This window comes from Ranitomeya variabilis, chromosome 6 (assembly GCF_051348905.1).
Source record: "Ranitomeya variabilis isolate aRanVar5 chromosome 6, aRanVar5.hap1, whole genome shotgun sequence".
NCBI lineage: Eukaryota > Metazoa > Chordata > Amphibia > Anura > Dendrobatidae > Ranitomeya > Ranitomeya variabilis.
The window spans coordinates 62,105,250-62,115,430 of record NC_135237.1 but is presented as its reverse complement, the minus strand read 5'-3'; the positions used below and the strand labels follow the sequence as shown (position 1 = coordinate 62,115,430).

The following is a 10,181-nucleotide window of genomic DNA, read 5'->3' as shown; positions in this document are numbered from 1 at the left end:
ATGGCGAGAGCAGGTGGTTATATGACAGCTCAATTCACTTGTGTGGAGAGAAGCGGAGCGAGTATAGTTGGCATGTGACCTCCCAAATCCTGACCACATGGAAATTTGGTAAAGTGAATCATAAATGAAATGATCTATTAACATTTGTTATTGTTTGCACTACCAGAGTACACCTTTAACATATGATACATTTTCTGACCGATAGGTGAGAAGCGTGAATATGCAGAATATTGTTATTCACCAAGAAAGGTCATTAACGAAAACAAAGAGCTTTATTAAATGGGGAAAAAAAAGAAAACATAACAGTGCCTAAATCTTTATTTTTTTCATAACCTACATTTTTTTTTTTTTCAAATTAGACATTTTTTAAATTTTTACATTGTATGTCACAAAAAAAAAATTAAATTACCAATACTTTACAGTTATGCTTGATTCCAGTCTTAATGGAAGAAATAGGACAAAAGTGAAAAACCCTCAGATGTTTCTATTTCATGTAAATACAGTTGCACAAATTCAAGTGAACGTCCTGCAGCTGTCAGTGTAAAAGGTTCACAACGCAAATTGTTGAAGAGCGGGAGGCAAACAGATATGTACCACTTTGCTCAGCTGTCGATAGATACACCTGAAAACCAAACGATCATCGTAATGCAATACAGTGGTCGTCTGCTTCCAAATAATAATAATAATAATAATAAAACAGAATTCTGGCTTTGCATTGCATTAGGGCCTAAAAATGCACATCCAGGAAGAAAAAAAATTGAAAAAAGATCATAAACTGAAAATGATGTTTAAATTAAAACGTTTGCCAATGACAAAAGCGATTTTCTTCGAAAGTACTGCATGCAGTAAACTCTTGGGAGTGTAAGCAAAAAAAAAAAAAAAAGTATGTCATCCCCTTACCAAAGGAGAATGTATACCCGGATTTCCCCTCTTGTTTATGAAGAAGCCATTTCAACCATAAAATGAGCACTTTTGCAACAGCTAAATATTAACTATGGTATAGAACTTAGTGTTGCAATTATAGGGGGACGCACATACATAATACTATATATTTTTAAGCTACAACTTTGTGAAGCACTGCCCCCCCATATAAAAACAGACTTTCAACCATTGGGGGGGGGGGGAAGAAGAAAATTAAATTAAAAAAAAAAAAAAAAAAAAAAATCGACCAAGAGCCAAGCCAGTTCAGCAAAATAATGTCTCCTCAGTAAACTCTGCAGGAGTGGGGGAGGGGCGAAAAATAAAATATAATAAGTCTGGAAAACTTTTGTGCACGGGTCACCATTTGTAGTGTGTGTTATGTACACCAGACACGCTTCTGGATGGTGTCATGACTGGCACAACCTAAACACTTAACTATCTCAGTGATTGCTGCTTATTTATTAACATTAAGACGGGAGGGAGAAGTGAAAAATCCAAGGATGATAAACCAATATGTAATCCACCATTATTATTGGTTCCGAGTATCTGTGTGGTTCGTCGGGTTCATTTTTTGCAGCATGCTTTGTAAGGATAAAAAAAGAAAAAAAGAAAAAAAAGGAACAGGATTCAGAGTATTTATGGATCTACTAGAGGGTTATGCAATCACAAGATACAAAACTGTCTTACTTAATGGTGGTGAAGATGAATAATGAAATAGATGAGGGTTTTACTTTCAAGATAAGACTCTAGCAATCTCCCTTTTGCAGTGAATAGGCAAAGTCAGTTCAACACACCCAGTTAAAAAAAAAAAAAAAAGAAAGAAAAAAAAAAAATTAGATGAAAAAAATGCAAAACCACAACATTTAGTTTATCTACATCCAGCTTAACAGCAACATTTATAATATATCAACAATAATTTTTTAGCATTTTTTTTGTAGGGTACCTTTTTTTTTTTTAAATGTTCTGATTATTTACAACTGTACAAGCAAAGCACACACTTCCAAGTGCACATATTTAATACAGTATTGACTATTTGCATTTACATTTCAACAAATTTGGAAAAAAAAATTAAAATAAAAAGGAAAAAAAAAAAGACAAAAAAGAAAAACGAAAAAGATCAAATGTTCGAGATCCTGAAGGTATATTACAAAACTGTTGCTAGTTCCTGTACAACAGTGTTATTACTCAGGTCAGTCATTACAGAGGTACACGCTGAAACCAAGTAATTTTTTTTTTTTTTGTATATATCACTCAAGCTAACCCAGGAGGGGTCAGACTTAATTAAATCTAAGCTGTCTTATACAAAAGTTAAGGCAAAGTCATTTTCAAGTTTAAATAAAATTCAAGTCTTTAAATATTGGATGGAAATATTAAAAAAAAAAAAAAAGAAAAAAAAAAGGAAAAATAAAATAAAGAAAATAAGCGGTTTAATTCATCTTACTGCCTAAACTCTATCTTGCAAGCTCTTCTGGCAGCAATTAAGAAAAAGGAGCAGTTGGGGGGAAAAAAAAAAGAAAAGAAAAAAAAAAAGATAACACACGCCTGGAATAAACTGTACCCTACAGCGTAAACTTCGCTGCTCTGAATACTTTTTAAACTTTACATATGTCAAAACTAAAATAATTTAGATTCTTCTTTATTAGAAACGTGCTAAATTTAGTGCATCCTTGTCCTTCAAAAAGTATTTGTACAACCTGCAATAGACCTTTATTCCCAAGGTGGTTATGACATCTCCCACGGTTGTATATAGATATATATTTTTTTATATATATGTAAGTAGCTACATAGAAAACAAAACTTCTAATACATCATCACCACCCTTGTTATTTTCATCAAAAAACGGAAAAAAAGAAGTTCATTGCAACTGGGAGATGTCATTAAGTAGTTACCCCTGGTGCAGCATGGCAATAAAGGGTCTGTGGGGCCGAAAGAAAAAAAAAATTATATATATAAAAAAAGGAGCAATATAAATTGCAAAGGTTAAAGGGCAAATGAAAACCTACATGGAGCAGAGCTAAAAAGCAGTAGGTGCTTGAACTCTGTTCTCTCATTTCTTAAGAACAATGTGCTTTGAAACATCTGACTACGTAACTGTGTGTCCTGTAAATGTGTAGCTGGATAAGCGTTAGTAGCGCAGTTAAACCATCAAAAATCTGCATCTACGGAAACCTAAACGTGTAAAAGGAAAAAGGTATAAAAAGAAAAAAAAAAAAAAAAAAAAAGATTTCAGTCGCCATTTCTTTTTGGTAGCACTTGATGCTAGTTCTAAAAAAGGGGAAAAATAAGGTATGTCCGCTACACGGACAAAAGAAAAAAAAGAAGGGAGAGGAAGAAAAAAAAAAATCACTTGAACGTCAATATCCAAATGTCGAGTGGTACATACTGGCATTACTTGATCAAAGGGAAAGAACATATATAAACGTCGTCTCAAGTGTCTGTAACTACACAGCCTTATCCAGCGACTCATTCGGTAATACATGGGTATGGCGTGACAGCTAATGTGTGATGTGTAGGTCTCCCTTTGGCCTTTATTCCTTCTACTGAGGAGATTTTAGTGGGCTTCCAGGTTCCTTATTTACACGTTTCCCAATAGCCAGAGGAGGTGGAGGTGATCTACGCCCTGATAGTCTCCTCTGGTCTTTGGGCCGCCCTGGGTTTGATTTTGCAGGAGGGGTGTCTCTGGCTTTTTCTACCGATGTGTCATTCACCTTCCTTTCTTCTTTGACACAAACAGTAGAGTTTTGCTTCTGTTCTTTCGAGGGCTGTAATGTTGGCCCGTCCTTGCTTGTTCTCTGGCAAATCTCTGCGTAACTTGGCTTTCTTAATTCCTAACGAAGAGTAAAAAAAAAAGTAAAAAGAATACAATCATCAAGTATTTAAGATAACAGATGAGGGAAGTAGAAATACAGAGTGTGCATGCACTCATAGCAGGTTTGGAAGTACTCACTGTAGCAGCTCCGTTGACCTGAATGGATTTACTAGCGGTACTGAGAGTGTTGGAAATCCTTTCGATAGTTGGAGATTCCCTCTGCGGAACGTCAACTATTTTAGATTCACTGAAAATGGGGAAAAAAATAAAAATAAATAAAAAAGCAAAACATCTAAACCCTCTAATACACACTAAGGCCAGTATTGGTATAAATGCGGTCAAACCAGATAAGGAGGTGTTTTCTTGTTTTTACTTTTGTTTTTCACAATGTTATTTTTGTGTCACCCATATTGGCACCCACAGATTTCGCATTTTTACATCAATATAACCAAATAATAATAATCTTTATTTTTATATAGCGCCAACATATTCCGCAGCGCATTACAGTTTGCACACATTGTCATCGCTGTCCCCGATGGGGCTCACAATCTAAATAAGGTCTAACCCAGTAAGGATCTGTCAGTGTGATAAAGTGTAAGGCTCTGGGCTGACCGAGTGAAAATATATGGCGATCACGTGGCATCATTGCGCCACCCGGGCTGCAGCCTACGCATATTTGGCCACTGCTGCTGCCATGTAACAGTGGTAACAGATAGTAACTTTGACGGGGTAAGATGTCCCATGACAAAAAATGTGCTGGTAAGTGAGCTGTAAACTAGGCAACAAGCAATAAATGGGAAAAAAAACCAAAACATAATATTTAATTATCAGGAGATGTAGGATTTTCACAAATCGTAAACTGGAAAGTTGCTTTTTTTCACAAGTCCCTTCCAATATGAAGATGGAGTCATGCCTCCCTGCCTACTGCTTTACTGTATTTAAAATGCCAAAATGTCTCTAAAATTTCAGAAAATGTATACAAAATGTTATTTAATACAAGTCATGACAACTTACTCTGGAGAATGTGATGGGGAGGGAGGGCTCTGGTAGGTCACTGGCAGAACAGTAGGGATTGGCAGCAATGGTTCCCGTGGGATTCCAGAGGGGACAGTGTTTGTACTTGCATCCACATTAATATTCTGAAGGAGAAGGGGGAAAAAAAGCATAAATTACTAGTCCAAAGAGTATATGTCAAATACTTGGTTGAGTTTTAAACACAGAGGTAAAAAATACTTAACCCCTTAGTGACAGAGCCAATTTGGTACTTAATGACCGAGCCAATTTTTACAATTCTGACCAGTGTCACTTTATGAGGTTATAACTCTGGAACGCTTTATCGGATCCCGCTGATTCTGAGATTGTTTTTTCGTGACATGTTGTACTTCAAGTTAGTGGTAACATTTCTTCGATATTACTTGCGATTATTTATGAAAAAAATGGAAATATGGCGAAAATTTTTAAAATTTTACAATTTTCAAACTTTGTATTTTTATGCCCTTAAATCAGAGAGATATGTCACAAAAAATAGTTAATAAATAACATTTCTCACATGTCTACTTTACATCAGCACAATTTTGGAAACAATTTTTTTTTTTGTTAGGGAGTTATAAGGGTTAAAAGTTGACCAGCAATTTCTCATTTTTACAACACCATGTTTTTTTTAGGGACCACATCACCTTTGAAGTGATTTTGAGGGGTCTATATGATAGAAAATAACCAAGTGTGACACCATTCTAAAAACTGCACCCCTCAAGCTGCTCAAAACCACATTCAAGAAGTTTATTAACCCTTTACGTACTTCACAGGAACTAAAACAATGTGGAAGAAAAAAATTAACATTTTACTTTTTTTTGCAAACATTTTACTTCAGAACCATTTTTTTTAATTTTCACAAGTGTAAAAACAGAAATTTAACCACAAATTTTGTTGTGCAATTTTTCCTGAGTACGCCGATACCCCATATGTGGAGGTAAACCACTGTTTGGGCGCACCGCAGAGCTTGGAAGTGAAGGAGCACCGTTTGACTGTTTCAATGCAGAATTGGCTGGAATTGAGATCGGACGCCATGTCGCGTTTGGAGAGCCCCTAATGTGCCTAAACAGTGGAAACCCCGCACAAGTGACACCATTTTGGAAACTAGACCCCCCAAGGAACTTATCTAGATGTGTGGTGAGCACTTTGAACCCCCAAGTGCTTCACAGAAGTTTATAACGTAGAGCCGTGAAAATAAAAAATCGCATTTGTTTTCACAAAAATGATTTTTTCGCCCACAAATTCTTATTTTCACAAGGGTAACAGGAGAAATTAGACCACAAAAGTTGTTGTGCAATTTCTCCTGAGTACGTCGATACCCCATATGTGGAGGTAAACCACTGTTTGGGCGCACCGCAGAGCTTGGAAGTGAAGGAGCACCGTTTGACTTTTTCAATGCAGAATTGGCTGGAATTGAGATCGGATGCCATGTCGCGTTTGGAGAGTCCCTGATGTGCCTAAACAGTGGAAACCCCCCACAAGTGATACCATTTTGGAAACTAGACCCCCCAAGGAACTTATCTAGATGTGTGGTGAGCACTTTGAACCCCCAAGTGCTTCACAGAAGTTTATAACGTAGAGCCGTGAAAATAAAAAATCTCATTTTTTCTACAAAAATGATCTTTTTGCCCCCAAATTTTTATTTTCACAAGGGTAACAGGAGAAATTAGACCACAAAAGTTGTTGTGCAATTTCTCCTGAGTACGTCGATACCCCATATATGGGGGTAAACCACTGTTTGGGCGCACCGCAGAGCTTGGAAGAGAAGGAGTGTCGTTTTACTTTTTCAATGTAGAATTGGCTGGAATTGAGATCGGACGCCATGTCACGTTTGGAGAGCCGCTGATGTGCCTAAACAGTAGAGACCCCCCACATATGACACCATTTTGGAAACTAGACCCCTTAAGGAACTTATCTAGATGTGTGGTGAGCACTTTAAACCCCCAGGTGCTTCACAGAAGTTTATAACGTAGAGCCGTGAAAATAAAAAAATCGCATTTTTTCTACAAAAATTATCTTTTTGCCTCCAAATTTTTATTTTACCAAGGGTAACAGGAGAAAATGGACCCCAGAAGCTGTTGTACAATTTGTCTTGAGTACGCCGACACCCCATATGTGGGGGTAAACCACTGTTTGGGCGCATGGCTGAGCTCGGAAGCAAAGGAGCGCCATTTGACTTTTCAATGCAAAATTGACTGGAATTGAGATCGGACGCCATGTCGCGTTTGGAGAGCCCCTGATGTGCCTAAACAGCAGAAACCCCCCAAAAGTGACCCCATTTTGGAAACTAGACCCCCCATGGAACTTATCTAGATGTGTAGTGAGAACTTTGAATGCCCAAGTGCATCACAGAAGTTTATAATGCAGAGTCGTGAAAATAAAAAATATATATTTTTTAACAATAAAGATTTTTTAGCCCCCAAGTTTTTATTTTCACAAGGGTAACAAGAGAAATTGGACCCCAAAAGTTGTTGTCCAATTTGTCCTGAGTATGCTGGTACCCCATATGTGGGGGTAAACCACTGTTTGGGCGCATGGCAGAGCTCGGAAGGGAAGGAGTGCCATTTTGGAATGCAGACTTTGATAGAATTGTCTGCGGGCGTTATGTTGCCTTTGCAGACCCCTAATGTACCTAAACAGTAGAAACCCCCAACAAGTGACCCCATTTTGGAAAATAGACCCCCCAAGGAACTTATCTAGATATGTGGTGAGAACTTTGAATGCCCAAGTGCTTCACAGAAGTTTATAATGCAGAGTAGTGAAAATAAAAAATATTTTTTTTCCCACAAAAAAGATTTTTTTAGCCCCCAAATTTTTATTTTCACAAGGGTAACAAGAGAAATTGGACCCCAAAAGTTGTTGTCCAATTTGTCCTGAGTATGCTGGTACCCCATATGTGGGGGTAAACCACTGTTTGGGCGCACGGCAGAGCTCGGAAGGGAAGGAGCGCCATTTTGCAATGCAGACTTTGATAGAATTGTCTGCGGGCGTTATGTTGCGTTTGCAGACCCCTAATGTACCTAAACAGTAGAAACCCCCACAAGTGACCAAATTTTGGAAACTAGACCCCCTAAGGAACTTATCTAGATATGTGGTGAGAACTTTGAAAGCTCAAGTGCTTCACAGAAATTTATAATGCAGAGTAGTGAAAATAAAAAAATATATTTTTTTCCAACAAAAAAGATTTTTAGCCCCCAAGTTTTTATTTTCACAAGGGTAACAGGAGAAATTGGACCCCAAAAGTTGTTGTCCAATTTATCCCGAGTACGCTGATGCCCCATATGTGGGGGTAAACCACTGTTTGGGCGCACGGCAGAGCTCAGAAGGGAGGGAGTACCATTTGACTTTTTTAGCGCAAAATTGGCTGTCGTGTTTGGAGACCCCCTGATGTACCTAAACAGTGGAAACCCCCCCAATTCTAACTCCAACCCTAACCCCAACACAGCCCTAACCCTAATCTCAACCCGATCCATAATCCTAATCACAACCCTAACGATAATCACAACCCTAACCCCAAAACAGCCCTAATCTCAACCCTAACCATAACCCTAATCAAAACCCTAAATCCAACACACCCCTAACCCTAATCCCAACCCTAACCCTAATCCCAACCCTAATCCCAAACGTAACACTAATCCCAACCCTAATCCAAACCCTAACCCTAATCCCAACTCTAACCCTAACTTTAGCCCCAACCCTAACTTTAGCCCCAACCCTAACCATAACTTTAGCCCCCGTCGTCACAAAAAAAGTTCAATGTAACTTTTTTTTGTACGTCGCGTCCGCCATTTCCGCGGATGCGTGGCCGTAACTCTGCCCCCTCCTCCCCAGGACATAGACTGGGCAGCGGATGCGTTGAAAAACTGCATCCGCTGCCCACGTTGTGCACAATTTTCACAACGTGCGTCGGTACATCGGGCCGACGCATTGCGACCGCCCCGTACCGACGCAAGTGTGAAAGAAGCCTTAGGCTACTTTCAGACATAGCGCATTTTTGAGCGCTATTTTGCGGGCGCTTTTCAAAAATGCGCAATGTCATTTTCGTCTGCCGGCAAAGTGATTGAGAAATTCACTTTGCCGTTCAGACACACCGCAAAAAAACGCGGCGCTTTTGTCTGCAAACACGCCGGCGTAAAAAGAATTGACATGTCAATTCTTTACGCAGCGGCGTGTCTGCGTATCCCCCTAGGGCCCCATATTACCTTCCACACACAGCGCCTTTGTCCTGGGTGTCGGCGTCTTTGTACGGAGGGGTTGACACCCAGGACCGGACGTGACGTCGGACAGGAAGAGGGAAGCCCCCGCCCCCCAGTGAAGCAGCATGGAGTCCTTCTGTGTGTGTGTGCGTGTGTGTGCGTGTGTGTGTCCCCATGCGACGCTAGTGCCACCATTGTGCTAAGTCGCCGTATGGGACTACTACTCCCATCCGGTATTAGGATGGGAGAGTTGTCCCTGTGTCCGGCGACTTAGCACAATTGTAAAGTTACACAAAACACCTACACACAATACACATACATGACACACAGTACATACAACATATAACACAGAGTATATACTCACCAACAGCACACTTGTAGGCGAAGCCCTCGATCCTCCAGGAAAAAATCCAAAAATAATAAACCAAATTCATACTCCCTGTCCGCAGAATCCATAAAACGAGTGTCCCACGCCGATCGGCTGCTCTCCGGCGATACACTGCCAGGAGCGAAGCTCCTAGCAGTGTATCGCGTACTGTTCCGGAGTTCAATGACTCCGGCGTCTCGGTTAACAGCAGTACAGCTGCGTTGAACTTTCCCACGCAGCACTGCCGTTAAGCGAGAGTGCCGGGGTCAATGACCGCCGGTAAACTCGCTCGCGCATGCGCAGTGACACACCGACAGGAACTATGGCTCCTGTCAGTGTGTTGCTGCAGCCGTGGAGAGCAGACATATCTCTGGATGTGTCTGTTCTCCATGGAAAATCTTGATACGTGGCACTTAAATATGTGGCAATTAAATACGTGACACGTGGCACTTATACGTGATACGTGTCACTTAAATACGTGGCACTGAAATACGTGATACGTGGCACTTTGATACGTGGCACGTGTCACTTAAATACGTGGCACGTGGCACTGAAAGATGTGGCACGTGGCACTTTGATACGTGGCACGTGGCACTTTGATACGTGGCACTGAAATATGTGGCACGTGGCACTTTGATACGTGGCACGTGGCACTTTGATACGTGGCACGTGGCACTTTGATACGTGGCACTTTGATACGTGGCACTGAAATATGTGGCACGTGGCACTTTGATACGTGGCACGTGTCACTTAAATACGTGGCACGTGGCACTGAAATATGTGGCACGTGGCACTTTGATACGTGGCACGTGGCACTTTGATACGTGGCACGTGTCTCTTAAATACGTGGCACGTG

General features: G+C 40.2%; 1 protein-coding gene across 5 annotated transcripts in view; it reads right to left on the bottom strand.

The window, feature by feature from the left end:
• Positions 1 to 218: 218 nt before the first annotated feature.
• LARP4B (La ribonucleoprotein 4B) overlaps positions 219 to 10,181 on the bottom strand; it is an 87,893-nt gene continuing 77,930 nt past the window's right edge. For 3 of the 5 annotated variants that reach the window (XM_077268547.1, XM_077268548.1, XM_077268546.1), the window contains 3 exons: positions 4,745 to 4,869; positions 3,869 to 3,977; positions 219 to 3,749 (listed from right to left, as the gene is read on the bottom strand). In XM_077268547.1, coding sequence (XP_077124662.1) covers positions 3,459 to 3,749; positions 3,869 to 3,977; positions 4,745 to 4,869 — 525 coding nt within the window. In that variant the 3' untranslated portion in view covers positions 219 to 3,458. The remainder of the gene's footprint in view (positions 3,750 to 3,868; positions 3,978 to 4,744; positions 4,870 to 10,181) is intronic. The other 2 variants (XM_077268551.1, XM_077268550.1) reach the window with 2 other exon arrangements.